The 20,060-nt window shown below is 41.0% G+C and overlaps 1 protein-coding gene across 2 annotated transcripts in view; it reads right to left on the reverse strand.

The window, feature by feature from the left end:
• Positions 1–5,264: 5,264 nt before the first annotated feature.
• The window catches only part of BDNF (brain derived neurotrophic factor), a 49,764-nt gene continuing 34,968 nt past the window's right edge, over positions 5,265–20,060 (reverse strand). Inside the window, exon 2 of one of the 2 annotated variants that reach the window (XM_084852771.1) lies at positions 5,265–6,695. In XM_084852771.1, the coding sequence (XP_084708897.1) occupies positions 5,934–6,674 (741 nt within the window). In that variant the 5' untranslated portion in view covers positions 6,675–6,695 and the 3' untranslated portion in view covers positions 5,265–5,933. The remainder of the gene's footprint in view (positions 6,696–20,060) is intronic. The other variant, XM_084852762.1, reaches the window with a different exon arrangement.

Raw genomic sequence — 20,060 nt, forward strand, 5'->3', positions numbered from 1 at the left:
GGCCTCAGAAACGACACATTCAGAAATATTGCATAGTTGAATTATACCACTTCAGACAGCTTGTAGGGAGATGGCCTGTTTGAATACCCCTCCATTGTAAAGAAAAATAGCAACAGTCTCCCTGTACACAGAAAAATAAAGCATCTGGGAAAAGGGTAGGCTGGAACCATTGGGCAGTATCCAACAGTGTCATTCTGCAAGTTCAAATAATGCTAGCAGAGCTCCACCAAATATTTCCATTGTGCATGGAAATATTATTATGCTTGTGCAAGCTGTTGCACAACAGGCTGTGCAACCAGTTGCACCACCGTGCTTTCAACGTAACGTCCGCTGGATTCTCTTGCACAAAGTTAAGAACCTAGTTTCCACTAGTACGACACCATTTGCACTAGTGGAATTACACAGTTGGATACTGCCTATTAGGTTGGATCCAGATTTAGTCATACTTAAGAGTAGACCTACTGAAAACAATGGGACAAAGTAGCCATGTCTTAGGTCCCATTGATTCCACTGGGTCTACTCCAAGTATGACAAAGTCTGAATCCATTGTCTAGCTTTTCACAGGCAGGGAGTTTTTTGTTTGTTTTTAATGTTGGATAAATATTTAGTCATATGATCCTGCATTCTGAAGTGGTAGAGTCCTAGAAGGACTGTACAGTGCAATTTTTCTGTAAATGTAAAGGTAGATCCATGTCCCATTTCCCAAAAATTGAGTCCGTGGTCTGTCAATATTAACAATAATGGTCCATTTTGTCAAAGTTCTAGAGCACCCTTCCCTAACCTGGTGCCCTCCAGATGTGTTGAACTACAGCTCCCATGCTTCCCATCCAGCATGGGCACCAGGTTGGGGAAGCCTGTTCTAGGGGGTGCTCTGTACAAGGAGGAACTCTTTTACACCTGCAGTACTGTCTGTAATATTGAAGGAAACAGAGCAGCCCTTAACCTCATTCTGTGTGCACAATACGTGTGCATTGCAGCCCATGCATTTGTTCAATGATTCACATATGTGATTTAAAAAATATATAAAGTCAGACTTATCCATTATTTTATAGTTGAATTCAAATCTCTGTGCCTGATTCATGGATATTAGTGTCGCTAAGTTTTCATTGTCTTGAATTAAATGAAAAGCCATCATTTGGGAAATGCTCCTTACATTTTTTGTGGAAGAGGACTTCTTGAAACTTCCCCCCTGCCAACTGTCCAAATATGAAACAGCTGCCTAGCTGCCTTACCAACAAGATTTTATTGTTAAAATAAAAGTAGATTTTGTTTTGGGAAAAAAGAACACACATCTTCATTGTAAAACTCATGTTTGGTTTACAATTAGAGAAAAGTCACATGGTCCCAAAAAACCCGAGTTTTTTTTAATATATATATATATATATATATATTGAAAATATATTTAAAAAACATAAAAATCTATATTTAAACATATATTATATGTTAATCAGTACACTTAAATATAGCTTAGTTATATTTACAATGTGACGCAGATGCTTGTAAGATTTAATGCCAGATTCAATTTTTTCCAAAAATCCCATAAAATTATATAAATATACAATAAATATTTGTTACACATGGTGAATAAGAGAGAACAAGGCCACAGACATTAACTTACATTTGCAAGAGTTTTTTTAAAAAACAAAACAATAGGGCCAATGACATGCATGAAATACTTTTGCCACAAACAGAGCACAGCAAAACTTCAATTGAGTGACATTTTTGAAACCTCAGTTCACTAAAACTGCCAAGCCTGTGATCATGTACCTTGTAATAGTAGATCTGGCATAGCATTGTCACGGGTATTAAGAATAGTGCTTATTCCACCCTACAAAAATTGCAAATATCTTAGGGACTAATTCATGATATACTGATTTATATCTGATTTTTTTTTGCATAGCAGATTTCTTTACAGTTCCTGTACCCAATAAGGATCTGAAGTTGTTTTTCACTGTTTGTGTGTTTTCCAAGTTCAACTGTTAATCCAGGTTAAGTACTGAAAGATATATGACTTGCACCCTCATACGTAGCTTTTAGTGTGTGATTCTCAAACCTGTGACTCCATAGTAATCCCATTAAGTTAAATGGGGCCAACTATAGTGGTTGGACGAAGCGAGCCTTAAACTGTATTATTTGAAGGGTGAAAGATTATAGGTCTGTATCAGTCATCTTCCATTCAAGCGAGCCTTAAACTGTATTATTTGAAGGGTGAAAGATTATAGGTCTGTATCAGTCATCTTCCATTCAATGAAAATTCCACCAGTGCAATAGGATTTTCCTATTAAGAAAAGGACAGTCTAAACCTGATTTACATTTTAAAAAATCCTATGATATTTTTAGTCATACTTCGAGTGGACCCATTGGAATCTACTCTACCCTATGGGTCAACCCTAAGTATGACTAAATCTGGATCCAACCCATAATGCCCATCAGGGAAAACTTTATTTAAAGTCAACTAATATAAAATATTCACATAAATATTTCTAATCATTTCCTATTCTGCTAGTTTCAGCAAAAATAACTTACTTTCATTGTTAGAAATCAAAGTCAAATAGCAATACTTTTAGTTTATACCTGTGTTCCAGGAATCTTTTGTATCTGTCAAATTAGTATAATATATTTGATATGCGATTGTTATTTCCCTTTTCCTTTACCTGGACTGCAGATTCCATGACTCAAAATAATGGCCCATTGCAGATTTATTAGTGGGTACTTAGGTTGCTGACTTTTGTTATCACTATCATTTTGTTATCACTGAAAGGATGTTGACCTAGTTACATCTACGGTAAGACTGGAATGGAATCAGTTTATATTGATGGAAGTGGTCTGAGAGTATGTCTGCTGTTATTTTGCTATCTAAAGTTAAGATTGTGTAATATCAGCCAGCAAAATGGGGGACTAGGCTAAGAGATTTGAATGAAAATTCAGGATAATTATATTTTCTCATTGCATAAGAAATCATGCTTCCCCTCCATTTTTCCACTTTGATATGTGTGAACAAATGCACCTTCTTGATTGCAACACAATCTTACAAAGTCTTTCCATTCCATTAGTATGAATTAATGTAACCCAGATATTTTTCATTCCTACACATTGTGCCAGTATTAAATGTCTGCTAGGATTTTCTGGAGAAGATACCCTGGGGCACAGGTTAAAGTTAAAGGAAGGAATTGTCATCAGGAGGAAAGGGTGATTCAGCCCCAGTTGGGTCTCCCATTAAAAATGGACCATGCCAGCATCTGCTTTCCTTTAAAGTAAGAACCATTTATTTACCTGACCTTGGGCAGATGGTTGATTAATGGAATGGTATCTACCTACACACTGTCATTGATCAATTGAGCTGGTATATTTTAACAGTGAACACATGTCGAAGGATAGCAAGTACATTTTGTAATAAACCAGAACCAATGTTGCTCTTCAAGTATTAGAACTTGGTAAAAGCTTTGATAATTCATTACTTTTCATTTTTAAAAAATGTACTTAGCTTTTGTTTATATAAAAATTTTATTTTTGATAACCATAGAACTGGGTGTTAATTATCATAGATGGGCTACCTTCTGCTGCTAAATAATTCCAATAGCTGAAAGTTCCAATAGTTCAATTATATCTGGATTGCTAGTGTTTCAAGACACACATATCTTAAGATCCAAGTCTTTAAAATATGTCAATATCATCTAAGAAGTGTTGCATTTTTGTCTGTAGCCTAGTTTACACAAACAACAGATGTAATAATGAATCGGTTTGGACTGTACTACGTCAGACTACAGGTGATGCTACTGTATTCCTCAAGAGCTCTAGACTGGCCTTCTCTCTGAGATGCTAATTTTCTACCTAGAATGTTACTCAGCATGGGGAGCAGGGAAGAGAATTCTCCCTGGAATCTGAAGTGGTACAGTCCAAACACAGACTTATGTCATCTACTATTTGTGAGAACTAGGGCAAAAGGCCACTACTTAGCAAAAAACTCCAAAAGCCATCCAGGAAAGCATGCATCTTTGCTGAGAAATATGCATGTGGATCCCTTTTGCTAAATTACATTATGTGCATTGTAACATGGGTAATATGATACAAAAACAAACAAATGTATTTGGTCAGAGGTCAAGCAAAATTCTTGTTGTGATATTTCTAATGTGTCATAGTCATTGTCTCTTTGTGTTGGAGGTTGTGCTGCATTTGCTGATAATTATTCATGGCCTGAGGCTTCAGTCCTGGGCTCAGTCTCTCACATATATGCATCCCACTGAAGTAAGTCAGCTTTAATTAAAGTGCGTACAACTGATGCCAGGACTGCATCCTCAGACTTACTTTTAAACCAAGAGCTGTGGTTCTACAGGCTTATGTTCCCTGTAGGAGTTAAGGCTATTGTGTGCTACCCCCCTTAGAAAGACATAGACCCTGAACAGGCATATTTACATGCAACGGGTAGTTGGGTGTTGAGGTAGAAGGCTCTGCCTACCTGATTCCAGAGCCACTCCTTCAGGCCTGGATTATTTCATATTATCTCAAGTACAGAAAGTAGCAGGTATTTGAAAACTGGGGCATACTAGACATTCCTTTTACAATTAGAGATCAGAGACTGTAGTGCATATATGTATTCACAGGGAATGCCTCTACTGCTTAATTGAGACTCCATGGGGCTATGCTCAGTAGTGATCGCTACTCTTTCCATTGCCATTGCCAACACAAGCCAATTGGTTGTAGACCCTCAGTAGGTGGGATGGATCCATAACTTACAACATTGCGGCCTTCCAAATATATTTGCTTAAGTACAATTCATGTGATTCTTTTTCCTTGCTGGGAGTTGCTATTGTACTTCAACAAGATATTCGATCCAGACGCAAAAACTATTTGTCCCTGATCCAGTTCTATTTGCATGATCACTGGCCTTGTATGGAGATGTGATTCTCCATACTCATCAAGAGATGCTTCCATCAAAGCTCAAGTCAACCCAGCACCAAATATGATGGACACAGATGAGCTGTGCATGATCAGGGCAATCCCCTTTGCTCTGAACACCCTAGGAGAATGGAAACTTGTATTTGAAAGAGATTGTAATTTGTTTGCTTCCCAAGAGAGGAAAGGAGAAGTAGGGAACCGATATACAACCAAACAGGAAACAAGCAAAATGCAGGATTTCTAAGCAATAATCACAGGACAGAACGTATCAACAAATATGGAAGTGCTGCTTGTAAACTAGAAAAGAGCACTGGAAGCAACATCAACATTGTCTTTTTCAGTTGCCTCTTTTTTATTATTATTTTTTTCAGTAGTCTGATTTGATCTTGCAAACACCTTCACAACATACAAAAAAACCCAGATTTGTTTTATCCAGAACATATATGGTGATGACAGGGAGTTCTCCCCCCTTTTTTTTAAACCATGTGGGAATTTTAAAATTAAAAAAAAAAAATCAACAGTAAAACTATGACAACAGCACCTTGACATTGTTTTAATTCCAACGCTACCAGAAGAATTTAAAAGCAGTAAACAGATATAATACTAACAGGAATAAAGATACTTACTGTCTAAAATGTAAACGGAATGTTTTGGTTCAATTTTTTTTCCGAAAGAGGACAGTTTATCATCAATTCACAATTGAAGCAGCATGCAATTTTATTTTTTTAATTTTTTAAAACATTTTCAATTCTTGGCAACGGCAACAAACCACAATGTTAGAGGAATGTAATGCAATATTTTTTCTCTCAGAGTTGTGCGCAGACAGATATCTTTTTTTTTCTCTCTCTCTCTTTTGCTCCCCTTTAGGTCATGGATATGTTCAATAAATAGATTGTGGAACCACTGTACTGTATAAACTTCATTTATACATGCAGTCCATAAAATTATTTTCTTTCTTACTTGAATAATTTACCCTGTTATGTATATATACAAATAGATAAATTTTGTCTCAATATAATCTATACAACACAAATCCACTATCTTCCCCTTTTTATGGTCAGTGTACAAACACAGGAAGTGTCTATTCTTATAAACCGCCATCCAACTCTCTTTTTATTATCCATGGTGAGAGCTCGCACATAAGACTGGGTAGTTCGGCACTGGGAGTTCCAGTACCTCTTGTCTATGCCCCTGCAGCCCTCTTTCGTATACCCCTTCGAGTTGCATTTGGTCTCATAAAAATATTGCTTCAGTTGGCCTTTGGGTACTGGGACTTTTTCCAGGACTGTCACCGTCGCCCCTGACATGTCCACCGCAGTCTTTTTCTCCGCTGCTGTTACCCACTCGCTGGTACTGTCACACACACTCAGCTCCCCGCGGCGAGCAGGGTCAGAGTGGCGCCGAACCCTCATGGACATGTTTGCAGCATCCAAGTAGTTTTTATACTCCTCAAGCAGAAAGAGCAGTGGAGGCTCCAAAGGCACTTGACTGCTTAGCATAACCCGAGATGAGTACAAGTCCGCATCCTTGTTTTCCTTGTTGGGCTGGATGACCTCCTGCTCATCCAGGAGCTCCTCTATGACATGTTCAAAGGTGTCTGCCAAAGATGTCAACCCTCTTGTGGCGTCGTTGGGCCCACCGAGGTTCTCCAGGTTTCCCTGCGTCCGGAGACCGGGATAAGCCAAGCTGCCTTGTCCTCTGAAGCTCACTTCTTTCATTGGGGCAGCTTGCATGCAACTGAAGTATGAAATAACCATAGTAAGGAAAAGGATGGTCATCACTCTTTTCACTTGGTGGAACTGTTCAAGAGAAAAAAGACAGAAAAGAAATTCAGAATAAATAGGGTTTTGTTAAAAAAGAAGAAGTCATAAGGTACAAAGCAAGCATGTAGCGTCTTACTTTTCACAATGGTTGAAAAGAGCTATGCATTAATCCAACACAACTTTTAACCTCATACGGGTACAACTGACATCAGTTAATATTCTGTTGTCTCATCAAGCAACAGCAATTCACACCCAGACAGGTCTGCCTTACTTAAATCAGCTGTAGTGGGTGTGCAGCGGTCCGTTGCACAGCGGAGAGAAGCCACCTAGCGATGGGTTAGTTCATGTAGAAGTAGGTGCTGCCCCATTCACAGCCACACGCCTGTTTAGGCAATTTCCCAGTTTTATCTTTTATGTCGCTAAGGCAGTCATTTAGAACACTAGCTACACCAGATGCCAATATAATTGGCCTATCCTACTAGGAATAAGTTAAAAATGTTGGCCTGGAAGTCTCAAGGCCCTTGTGTAGTAAATGTCACACTTTAGGCATGATAATTAATTATTCTTTATTTGCATGTCAAGTAACAGCATGTTTGGAAAGGTTACTAAGCATCTGTGGTATGCCTGTAATAACTGGAGAAAAGTCAGAAAGTTATTGTCTTTTGCAGAAGATCTCAGTACGGAAACTGGAATTATATAAACTATGATTATATTTTTTAAAACAACAACAACACTCTTGTCTCATGGCATCGAAGGCTGCAACCCCTCCCCCCAAGACTTTAAAAGCAAGGAAGCTAAAAAGCCTATAGCAGCTAATGATTCGGTTCTAAAGTTATACAGAACTGTGATGTTTTGAATAAGGGGCAGCTGCCTACAAGTAGAGAAATTCTTATTGCATAATTTAAAAACCCTTTGGTTTAGCTTACTTATAACTTTCATTAATTCTCTAAAAAGCATGGAAAAGGAACTTTAACAGTTCAATCCTATACATGTTTACTCAGAAGTAAGTCCCATTGAGTTCAATGACACTTACTCCCAGGTGAGTTGTGTATAGGACTGCAGCATAAACAGTGCTGCATATGGCTGTGAATGGGATAGCACCTACTTCTACATGCACTAATAACTTGCACCTTGCCTTCAGTACTTCATTGGGCTAGGGGGATGATGAAAGACAGAAATTCTACAGGTAGAGCTCCTGCAAACATTTGCTACAGCTGCACCTGATGAACTTCTGCCTGATGCATCTGTACAAGGCTCCTGCCCTACAACAATAAGTACTGTGTGTTTTGGCGTATTTACACCACAAACTTAAAATTAGTTTACTAGTCATTCTGTCTTCTTTCACTAAACTGTAACTCCAAGGATTCTGTGGTCCTCAGATAACTTGCACTGGGTTCCTGAGGCCCTTTCAGTCCTGGGAAAACTTCCAGATTGCCACGAATTGCTCGCATCTATTCTTCACTGAAAGCAATAGGAGCATTGCTACTACTAGATTGCTCCCTAGCACTTAAGAGGAAATTCTTTCAAACCTGAAAAATCCTGTAATTTGCAAAGGATTCTATAGCTATTACCATTGCTTTTACCTCTTTTGGTGTCCAGATTTTAGAATATGACACAGAATTAAAAGAAAATCATTAATGGTTCTTCAAACATTTGTGAACAGAGATCTGAAATGGATTTGAAACAAATGAAAGGCCGTGTGGCTTTTGCTTGTTTGTTTGTGGATAACACAAAATTGATCTGTGTAACTCACGGACACCAGATGCAATAATGACATACCTTTTGATGATGTTAAAGAATAAATCAAATGAGGGCCAAACAACATGCTATGTTAAATTGGTAGCTAGCAGTTCTATATGTTGCTGTTTGACTCAAATGTAAGCACAGAGGCCTGATCCAGATCAGGACAGCAGGATGCGGGGAGGTGAGGTTTACTCCTTCCCTTTCTAGCTGTCCCCCCAGCCCCAAATCATCCCCGTAAGGCAGCAGTAGTAACAAAAAAAGAAAAGCCACCAGTAACTGCTATGTGGGGGCAGTTTTTGCTGGGGGGCGCACAGCTAGGATGGATGGCTTAAACCTTCCCTCCCTCTGTGCTGCAGTCTCAATCTCAAATGGGTCCCTGCACTTATTTTTGAATTAAAAAATCAACATGCATTTAACGTAAGAAGTAGTTTGACCTTGAGGCAGCGTCTCCGAATGAAAATGGACAAACAGAAGGTAACACTGAGCAACAGGGGAACTATTCAGCAATCCCAATTAGAGATAAGCTGAAACATGGCACAGTAGCTCATGAACACTTGGGAGTCCATCCCATAAGCAGCGCCGGCTCCAGGTTTTGGAGGGCCCTTTGGCAAGACACCCTCAATGGGCCTCCTCCCCCACTGAGCCCACCTTCTCACTGCCATGGCCACCACCTGCTATTGTGCCTCCTCCTCTCTCTCATCTTTGCTACCACTTGCTTGCTCGACAGGCAGCGAGCCAGTGAACAAGTAAGCAGTGGCACCAAATAGGCAGAGGCACCGGCTCCTCTTTCTCACCACCACTGTTATCTGGATCATGATGAGAGGCAGAGGAACAAGCAGGTTGCAAGGGTGAAGAGGAGGAGCTACTACAGAGGGCCCTTATCAGTGGGCCCCTGCCGTGTTCTGGGCCTTTGGCAGGTGCCCGACCATGTCTACCCTTGATGCCAGCCCTGCCCATAACTGTGCCTTGTATGGATGGAATGCATCAGGCAGAAATTCATCAGGTACACCTGCAACAAGTGCTGAGAAACTATAAGTACACAAACTGTTGTGCTGATTAATGACCAACACAGATGTTTTCCTCACAGTTCTTTCTTTACAAAGAAAAGCAGCCTTTCATAAATTGACAGGATGGTCATTAATTCAGTTTTAAGAGGTTATGTGTATGGCTGAAGGGAGTCTGTGTCACATAGGAAAATGATGAATAAAAGAACTTATTGAGGCAAAAACTTCCACAGTGGAATTAAAGGTTAAATCCAATGTCACAAGAGTGGACGTCTGCTCATGCAATGGGAATTCCTCTTGCTCTTCCCTCCCCTGCGGCCCCTGCATGCCCCCCAGATCTGTTCTGGAGGGTCGCCCAACCCTCCAGAACAGATTTGAGGGGTGCATGTAGGGATGTTGGAGAAACCCACAACAGATTCAAATTTGTTCGGATTTCTATGAATCCAGCCTGCGAATTTCGCAGCGGACTGGCTTTTTCTGAGTTGTGCAGACTTGTGGCCCAGTGTTTTACTTTGGGGGGAGATTTGCGGTAATGTGCCCTAGCACAGGTGGAACAACATTTTGGTACAACTCTAAAAAAAATCAGTTCCACCAATGCGTGGACAATGGAATAAAAGACCCCTGACAATACGCGAAACACAGACAGAACAGATTTAACAAAATCCTAGGTGCATGGGGAGCTGCGGGGGGAGGGGAAAACTATTCTGGCAGCAGTTTTTGTTCCTCTGGCAGATGGCCAGCATTGGATGGAACCCCCAAAGCCAGTTGTCTAATACAACATCAGAGAGTCTTTGCCTTTTGTCTTCAGATAGCAAACTTTTATCTCATTCTAGGGTAGTAACTATCTTTTTCTGTAAAAAAAATCTACACTATATATCATAAAACCTTTGTGAAAGATCAAGTAGCTTTGGAAGTCTTCTTGCAACACCCCCCCCCCCCGCACCCCGGCCTGGATTTCTAAACTTACCAAGGCTATTATCTTTCTTTCTGAACCTGAAAAGCTTGCTCCCTTCTCTGTCCTTTCCCATCTTTGTGCCTGACCAATCTCTGCTTGCTAGAAAGCAATAGCATTATTCACATTTCTGAAGAAGCAGCTAATGCTCATTTCAGTGCTTTTGAAGTTCAGTCGGAAGTACCTCATACTTGGCAGTGAATATTGGAGTAAACACTCTTTCTGTTTGCCAACACGGTGCTATGTAAAAAGACTTACTTCATATCCTTTATAATATTCTGTGGGAAACAAGGAATCCTAACACTTGTCAGAGGAAAAGCAAAACAAAGAAGGTTTACGTACCAAGGCAGGAATTGCCCAAGTTTTAGGCCCTGACATTTGTATAAGAAAATATTATGCTGTTAGGAATTCTGTTGACAATAATTTAATTTCAACATGCCCTTGGATATTTGTCATTCTTCCTATTCATATATATCATTATGGCATGAAGTTATAAATATTAATAGTTTACTCGGTGCCTGCATGCCATACATGCCTGAATTGTTTGCCACTGTTATTCTGAGTCCTAATGTGTGTGCATGTGTTATTTGACTTCAAAAGGATAATTTCAGCTTTTCATAAAATCTATCTGAATTGATCCAATATGGTGATGCCCAAAGCCAGACTTCAGCATGTGAATTCAGCAAATGTGTGGCAAAATAGCAACTGAGCAAAAGGAGGATGGTAAAGTTCATCCCCCACCCTCCTCCAGAATTATCTTCACCACCCACCTACCACCTGGATTCCCATCTTGTCCTTTGTTTACTGAATTTTCATATCAGATAATTAGCATTGGGAGACTGCTGAACTGGTTCTGGAGCCAGGTTCATCCCATGCAATGGTGCCATACACTTCTTACACAGAGAGCCGACAAATATTTAGCTAACTTCAAAGGGGAGTTAAAAGGCAACAATGCAAAGGAGGAATTAAGAGAAAATCTCAACCAAGATCTCAGTAATTTTATTTATTTATTTTCTTCCCTTCAGCTATTAGCCAGAGACCTTGGGTGCCTTATGGCGCAATCCTATGCATGTTTAGACAGAGAAAAGGCCTACAACTCCCAGCATTCCCCAGCCTGCAAGGCTGGCTGGGGCATGTTGGGAGTTGTAGGCCTTTTCTCTGTCTAAACATGCATAGGATTGCACCCTTAGAATACAATCCTACGCATGTTTGGACAGAAAAAAGTCCTACAGCTAGGATTGCACCTTTATAATACTTGAAACCAAAGATGCATATTTCTCAAGGAAAAAAAACATTTAAATTCCATCTCACAAATTAGCCATAGGCACAGCTAGCCATCCCAAACAAAAAGCCTTTAAAGCAATTCTGAAGCTCTTCATGCATGGGTTTGGTGGGCATCTGGAGAAAGAGGGTTCCATAACTGTGGGGAGTCATGGAGGATAACTGTCTCTAGATGCATGTGCTGTAGAAACTTCATGCGTGGATGACAAATTCAACTCTGGACTCTCAGCTAATACTAGAAACTGTGGCTGGACCTAAGCACTTTGTGAGGTCCAGGCAGTTAAAGACATGGGATCCATCTTGTCCCACAAATGTAACTTCCATTTTTAATGCCATGCAGTAATGAAGTCTTTAGCATTCATCTTGCCTACTCATGCATTTTATTCTCCATTGTGTTAGTCCACACCTTGCCTACATTTTACCATGACGTTCACCACCTGCATGTGTGAAATTGCATTGTGTAACTGATGAAGCAGGCTAGGAAAGGCTATGCTGCTACTCACAGCGCTTCTGTCTGTCACTCAGGGCATGCAAGAACATAGTTATCTGCAAGTCCAATCAAGCCACAAAGACAGATATTGACAGAATTTGTAAATACTTAACATTTGTCTCGCTTAGGTGGGAATATAGGGTTAAATCTAACATCATGCTAGCAGACATCCGCTAGCACACCAGGACTTTTCCTTCTCTCTTCTCCCATGCAGCCCTCTGTGCTACCCGTAAATCTGCTCCGGCGGGTTCCCAGCCCTCTGAAGCAGATTTTGAGGGGTGGGGAGATGGGGAGTGGGAATCACCCCCTCCCAGTTCTGCTGATGGAAGCATTTCAGTCAGTGAAATGAAGCAATTGGATACAATCCATAGTATGCTTCAACAGGCTCCCCCACCAACTTTCTGTGCATCCCACAATGTAGAAATGATTGTTTTCATAAAAGAAGTTTCTCATTTAAACATGCTTTTTTAAATGTCTGGCCTAAAGGTCACTAGCAAGTCAGGCATGACTATCAGTTACCTATTGTTGCCTGTCAGGTGCTTAACACCCACCCGCTGTGGGGTGTGTGGTTTTGGGTTGTTGTTTTTTTTGCAAACCCGGACAAGCAATGAGAACAGGACACTTGTTGTCTGGCAAGATGCCTTTGTCTTGACTGGTCACAAGTTTTTCAGGTCAGTATTAAGCCAACAGCAGAGATGAGAGTACACTCCAGAAATAATATATCTACCATTCACTTTAGCATTTGCACTTGGCAGACTCACCAAGCCAAGAGCTAGATAAACATGAGGTGTGTGTGTATGCATATATGTCTAGCCACAAATCTCATTGGCTAGACAGCCCTTGAGTCCTCAAGCCATAACATACAATTAATGTGATAGTGAGTATTGAGCAGCAAAAGGAGAGGCAGATAAGGATGGTAGAGAGGAACTAGAAAGCATGTATCACTTAAGTGCACACCTCTGGATGCTGACATGTCAGGTTGTGCGAGCTCCAATAATGGCAACTAGATCATGTATTTGTTTGTTATTCAAGATTTCTATCCCACATTTACACTCCTAAATGGAGCACTCAGAACGGCTTATGTTTACATCATAAAAACAATCCACAAAATTTTAATAAAATCACTTCAAAACACAACAGAAAGTGGCAACAGTAAACAAACTAAAATGCCAGATGGAGACAAGGAAAATCAAAGAGAACCCAGGCCAAAAGCCTGCCTGAACAACAACAAAAATACCAGTAGAAGACCATCAAAGAAATGACAAAACAAATCTGTCAGGGTAAGGTGTTCCACATTCTGGGCACTACCACAGAGAAGCCCCTTTCACTCATTCCCACCAGCGATACCTCAGATGATGATGGGACATGCAGAAGAGCTTTCCCGCTAACCATCACAGATGTGCAGTGCAGTACTTAAAGTATCCCATTAGTGTCAGATATTGTCCGAGCAGCCTGATACAGTTGTGCCTCTTCTCATTCTTTCTGAATAGACTTTAAACACCAAGAAAGATCACCTGTCAGGCAGTTTAAACTAGAGTCCAGGCTCAGAGGCATGTCTAATCTCACTCCGATGCCTACTTCACTGTTGACCCCTACCGAACAAGCGTTTGATGCTTCCAGAGATGACAGCACTGATGATCCATTGGTACCATCTGTATACCCTAGGTGCTGTATACATGAGAATTGCATGAATAATTTTGTGAACCCAAGAGGGCATTGGGCTTATGTTTCTCAAAGAGCAGCCCCTCACCCACCCATTTCAAATGGCAAATTGAAGGTACTTTTCCAAAATCAGATTATGATAAAGCATGGCAGTCTGCTGCTCAAAGGGGGAAAAACTCAAACATGCCATTGAGCACATCCAAGTCATTGCATGTATCTTAAGGAATTTTTTGTATTTCAGCCCCCATGTCCTGGATGCAGGATCTACCTCTCCCTACCGCATCCTCTTGCACTGGCAATAGGGGAGATCCATCCACAAAAACCCGCTTCTGTTCAAGATTCATCACGCACATGTAACTGTATGGAAATTGTAGCTATGATAAAATGTCATAGGTTTGTATCTAATGTTAATCTAACTTAAGTCCCATTCATTTCAATGGGTCTCCTCTAAGTAGGACTAACACTGGATAGATTCCATAGTGTTTCCCCCGCCCCCCCCCCATAAAGATCCTTGCAGTTAAAGCAAATGAGGCTCAACCACACTAGTTTATAGTCATTTGTGCTAAGTGGCATGAGTTCATGCTCAATTCTGTTCAGCTTTTTCTTTGAGAAAGGTGAACACCATCATTCTTCAGGTCAAATGCTTTTCAGTCTTTGTCAGATATGGTGTTTTTATATGCTTTAAATTCGGAAATGAGGTAACAAATAATTTGTCAATACCAATGCTAAACTGCTCAGACATCCATGTCAACATTGGAAGGCTTACATAATGGAAGTATCCATGACTGTCAGCCTAATGTGCTCCTCTGTTTCTGTTAGTATAATTTGCCCTCTTGTATATCATTTGAAACCAAACAGGAGATGGATCTGCTTCTTAAGGACACTATGCCATCCAGAACAATCAAGATCAAACTGCAATATGGGAACCTAGATGTCCAACTTCCTCATTTCCAAATCAATGGCAAATCACATAATCAAAAAGATGATTCCTAATATGATCCCCTGTATCAAGCTTGGCTTGTTTGGTCAAGTTATCTGGAGAAATTTGGTTTCCAGGCAGTTTTTACCTTCATGATACTGGGGCATATTGCAGTCTGCTGCCTTGTGAATTGCCAGTGCTGCAGGGACCTGCCCAGCAGCAGCAGGAAGTCCTTCCTTGATGGACCTTTTGTCCCATCCAACATAAAGGTTGCATGTAGCATCTGTGTAGACAACCCTCTCTATGTTTTTTGGTGAGAAACAACATGCAGTGATCAGAAATGGAAGTAGAGAAAATCTTTTTCCACACATAAGACCCAACAGTGAGCTCATCGTGGAAACTCAAGAGGCCAATCACATAAAGTGGGCTAAACTTGTGATATGAGGTCATAATGGAAGGGGTTCTTAAAGCACAGTTTATGTTTAAAGAAGAGGTTCATTAGAGTTGGGTCACACATTATTTTTTCCTTTGCTCAGTAAATGGGCATTTGTTTCTCACTTGCACTGCACAATCCACATCTTTCTTCAAGGCTGTACTCCTGTTGCAAATATTTCCCCACCCAGTACTCAAACTGCACTGTACTGTTCCTAGGAAAACATGATTCGTTTCCCATTTGTTACTGCTTAAGATGGCTCTGTGCAGTATGGTTCTGCTACTGTCACACAGGAAGCAGTTGGCTGTTCCTTAGCAATGACAGGTGCTGAGCAGGAAAGAATTCCTGGGCTGACTGATGATCTGGGAATGCTTGGAAGCAGGTCAAGACAGAAGGCAAACTGTGCTTTCTGACTTTGGGCAGCAAATCCAGCAGCTTCAGTCTCCGGGCAACATTTCACTCTCAGTCTTCCCAGATGTGGAAAACCCAGTAGGGAAGTACAGATTTTGTTAAATCTGTTCCACCTGTGTTCCGTGGATTGTCAGGTGACTTTCGTTCTGTCATTCGCTCATTGAAGTGATCAGGGGTTTTTTAGGGATGTTTTAGAATGTTGCACAAGTGCACATTAGTGCTAATGCACATTAGCGCAAGTGCACCTTAGTGTTAATGTGCATTGGCACAAGTGCAAATTTGCATGTACACACACCCAATAAAAAAAACTGGTCTGCAAGTCTGCAGAATCCATGTGACTTGGAAAAAGCCAGTCTGCTGTGGAATCTGAAGGCTGTATTCATAGAAGTATGAACTTAGTTGAATCCGTTGCTGATTTTTCTGACATCCCTAAAAACCACATGAGCTTCTGCTGCCTTAGAGCTCTTCCAGACAGAGGGCTCCTAGTGCAACCAGTCATTGGACTTCTGCTATAAAGTACAAGCAGACTTTCTGTGTACTGCCAACATTGTAAGCGGAAATTGTCGTTATATGCTGTAATTTTCTGTCCACACCAGTAAGTGGACACATAGTCAAAGCTCTTCCCTCCCTTCGCTGCTCCCTCCCACAACCTTCTTTGTGCTGAGGTGGTTTTTTCTTTTTCTTCTTCTTCTCCAGGATTGGGCAACTGCACAATTCTGAAAGTCCAAAGTGTGTTTTCTCTACCAACAAGTACCCCAAACCCACACGCCTGGGACTAAGTGAGTAGGCCTTCCAAATCAGAATTTGCGACTTCCAGCAGGCTTGTGATAGCACATACATCTCTCTTTAGGAATTATCTGCTCTATATTATACAGATATATGTGCAATCTTTCTTCATCAAACAGACCAAGGTGGGTTGCAAATCCATGCATCCTACACACCTAACATGATACAACTGAAATAATGGGGAGAGTGCATATACCAAAAATCTACACTCTGAATTGCACAGTAAGGCGTTGCAAATGTACTATGGTCTGAGTTGCTAGGACGTGTGCATTTCAGGAAACACTAGAAGAACACCACCCGAGGTTAACTGCACAACTGAATTAACTTTATGAAGGTAAAATAATACTGCATTATATTTAGTATACAATAAAAAGTATACTAAAAGTATACTTTTAGTATACAATAAAAAAGTATACTTTTTAGTATACAATAAAAAGTTTTAATAAGACATTTGTAAAATGTTCACATACATTTTGGGTGTGATACCGCTTCATGGGCATTTGGCCTTTAACTCCAATGGGTGGCAGGATGGCCAGATGCAAAAGATGAAACAAACTTTATCTGCTGAACTTCCCTCTTCTCCACAACTATTAAAGGCTACGAACCCTGTCTCTTTTGCATCTAGCCATTCTGTAATGGGAAGTAAAGGATTGCATCCTCTTAAGTAGAAGTCCAGAAGGATTCCGGCACTGTGTCTTACTAACTTACAATTTATATAATGGAGGGAGCAATCCTATGGTCGCTAGACAGTGGATAGACAGCCATACGATATCTTGTTGTCTGGGAACCAACCTCGGATCCCACGCGCCAAGGTCGGTTCCTGGAAAACTTCTGCGCTTTCCCTGAGGCAGCGCGGAACAGCCCCATCCTCCGCATTCACAAGAGGAGTGTGGAGCAGCCAGAAAGGGGTGTGTCTGGGGGCATTCCAGGGCGGGGAGGGTGGAAATGCCTGTATGACACATCGAATGTGTCATACAGCAGCCGCCTCCCCCTCTCCGCCCTCCCGTGCCTAGGCAGCTGCAATTGTCTAGCCGAAAATGCAGGGCAGGAGGAGCGCGGAGGGAATGATCCCCTCTGTGCTTCTCCTGCCCTGCATTGGATAGGCGGTCGCCTCTGAATTCAGAGGCAGCCACCTATCTGGATAGGATTGTGCCCTAAATTGTGACACTAATAATGCAATCCTATTGATGTCTTCTCAGAAGTAAGTCTCAGTGAATTCAACACGACTTACTCCCAGGAAAGCGTGTGTGCTCACTTACCTGAGAGTAAATCTAAATGAAGGCAACAGGCCTTCTGAGAAGAAATCCATAGGGTTGCACTGCACAATTTCTGAAGTAGAAAGAGAATAAAATTGATAATAAATGGATGTATTAAAGTTAAATTTCTTTTAAATTTGTCAGGAGAAAGTGGCAATCCTACGCACTCTTATCTGGGAGTAAGTACCATTTAACTCAATGTGAATTATTTTGGAATAAACACACAATTGTATTTGTAAAATTAGCATGCTTAGTCATACGTAAACTCCACTGAATTCAATGGGACTCTCAACTTTCCAAATAAATGTGCATAGAATTTTACCCTACGTATGGGGAATAAAGAGCCTCGTGTGGCGCAGAGCGGTAGGTGGCAGTATTGCAACCGAAACTCTTCCCACAACCTGAGTTCGATCCCAGCGGAAGCCGGGTCCCAGGTAGCCGGCTCAGGTCGACTCAGCCTTCCATCCTTCCGAGGTCGGTAAAATGAGTACCCAGCTTGCTGGGGGAAAGGTAGTCATGACTGGGGAAGGCAATGGCAAACCACCCTACTATAGTCTGCCATGAAAACGCCAGCAAAAGCGGCATCCCTCTACGAGTCAGCAATGACTCAGTGCTTGCACAGGAGGAACCGTTCCTTTCCATGGGGAATAAAATGAGATAACTAGTAATTTATTTCTATTATCATGCACATAGGATTTTGGATTGCTTAGGCTTACTGAAAGGTGCCTGTAAAAGATTCCTGCTTTATTTATCTTTTTATAGGCGTGAGAACAGATACCAGAATGGACTGCATGTCAGCACATGATTAGCAAAGAATAAATGTACAGAGAGCAAGTAGGATTAGTAGTCAAATGCATGTGCCACTGGCTGTTCTACACGCACAAGTTATCCTTCAGGATATTTATTCATCCAACCATATCATTATTATTATTTTAATTACTGAAAACACCCCACACACGCACACTAAACACACACAAATGAGCTCAAGTGTTCCTAAAATGGCAGTGGAACAAGTAGTTGCCCATTTGGTGGTTTATAGTTTTGCTCAGATAATAAAACCAGCCAGCCAACAGATAGTGCCAATCTGTGTGAAATAAGACATTGGAGGCATCAAAATAAACAAGGGCAAGTTGTGAGATTCAGTGGGGGGAAAGCTATAATCTTTCAAAATAAGAAGCTGCATTGTCTTGTTTGAGAATATAATTTTCTTGCATCCATCATCAAACTATTTGCCAATCAGAGAAGACATCTCTGCCATAACTCTATTTGTCAATAGAGCTCAGACGACTTCCCTTCCAGGGTTAAGTTGCATGGGATGGAAAGGCCATCCCCCAAGAACGCCATTCAAGTCCCCAGAATATTTTCTTTTCTAAGATGTTTGGGGAATTCAGAGAAAAAGTGAGAGGCTTTCTACCATCCTTGGTCCCATTACCTAACCACTTCCCTCATTCCAATCCCTACAATTTATGGAATTATATTCTACATTCCAAAACATCATTTATGGAAGAAACTCTGACTCAAGGGCACGAATGATACTTCTGCTCAAGAAAACACTGTTCAGGCCTCACATCCCTTCGGATTTTTGCCTACCATGACACAACAGAAATTAACACACATAAGAACATAAGAAGAGTTGTGCTAGATCAGACCAAAGGTCTATCTGGTCCATCATTTTGTTCCCACAGTAGCCAACCAGATGTCTATGCAAAACTCACAAGCAGGACATGACTGCAATAGAGCCCTCCTACTCATGTTCCCTAGCAACTGGCATTCAAAGGTATACTGCCTCTGAGATGGAAGATGATATATAGCCATGATTAGTAGACACTGATGGCCTTATCCACCATGAATTTGTCTAATCCCCTTTTAAAACTGACCAAGTTGGTGACCATCATCGCTACAGCTTTCAGTAGTGAATTCCATAGTTTAAATATGCATTGTGTGTGAAGGTGTGAACATCCTCATAGGGGAGTTGCTTCAGCCACTTGATCATTTTTGTCGCCCTTTTCTGCAACTTTTTCAACTCTACAATATCATTTTTGAGGTTGAGTGATCAGAATTGTACATGATATTCCTATTATAATATTGGCAATTTTATTTTCTAATAGGTTTCCTAATGATCCTGAACATGGAATTTGCTTTTCACACAGTAGCTACACACTGGGTTGATGTTTTAACTGAGCTATCCACCACAACCCAAAGGTCCCTTTTCTGGTCAGTCACTGACAGCTCAGACCCCAACAGCGTATATGAAGTTAGGATTTTTTGCCCCAACGTGCATCACTTTATACTTGGTTACATTGAACTACATTTAATGCCCATTTCCCCCCCCCCCATCCCCACTTTGTGGGGAGCCTTTTTGAGCTCGTTGCAACCCCTTTGTGTTTTAGCCATCCTAAACAATTTGTTGTCAATGAACATGACCACCTCACTGCTCACCCCTAACATTCCCCTTAACTCCAGA

The sequence above is a fragment of the Heloderma suspectum genome, chromosome 1 (assembly GCF_057233095.1).
Source record: "Heloderma suspectum isolate Gila_16-S chromosome 1, 16-S_ref, whole genome shotgun sequence".
NCBI lineage: Eukaryota > Metazoa > Chordata > Lepidosauria > Squamata > Helodermatidae > Heloderma > Heloderma suspectum.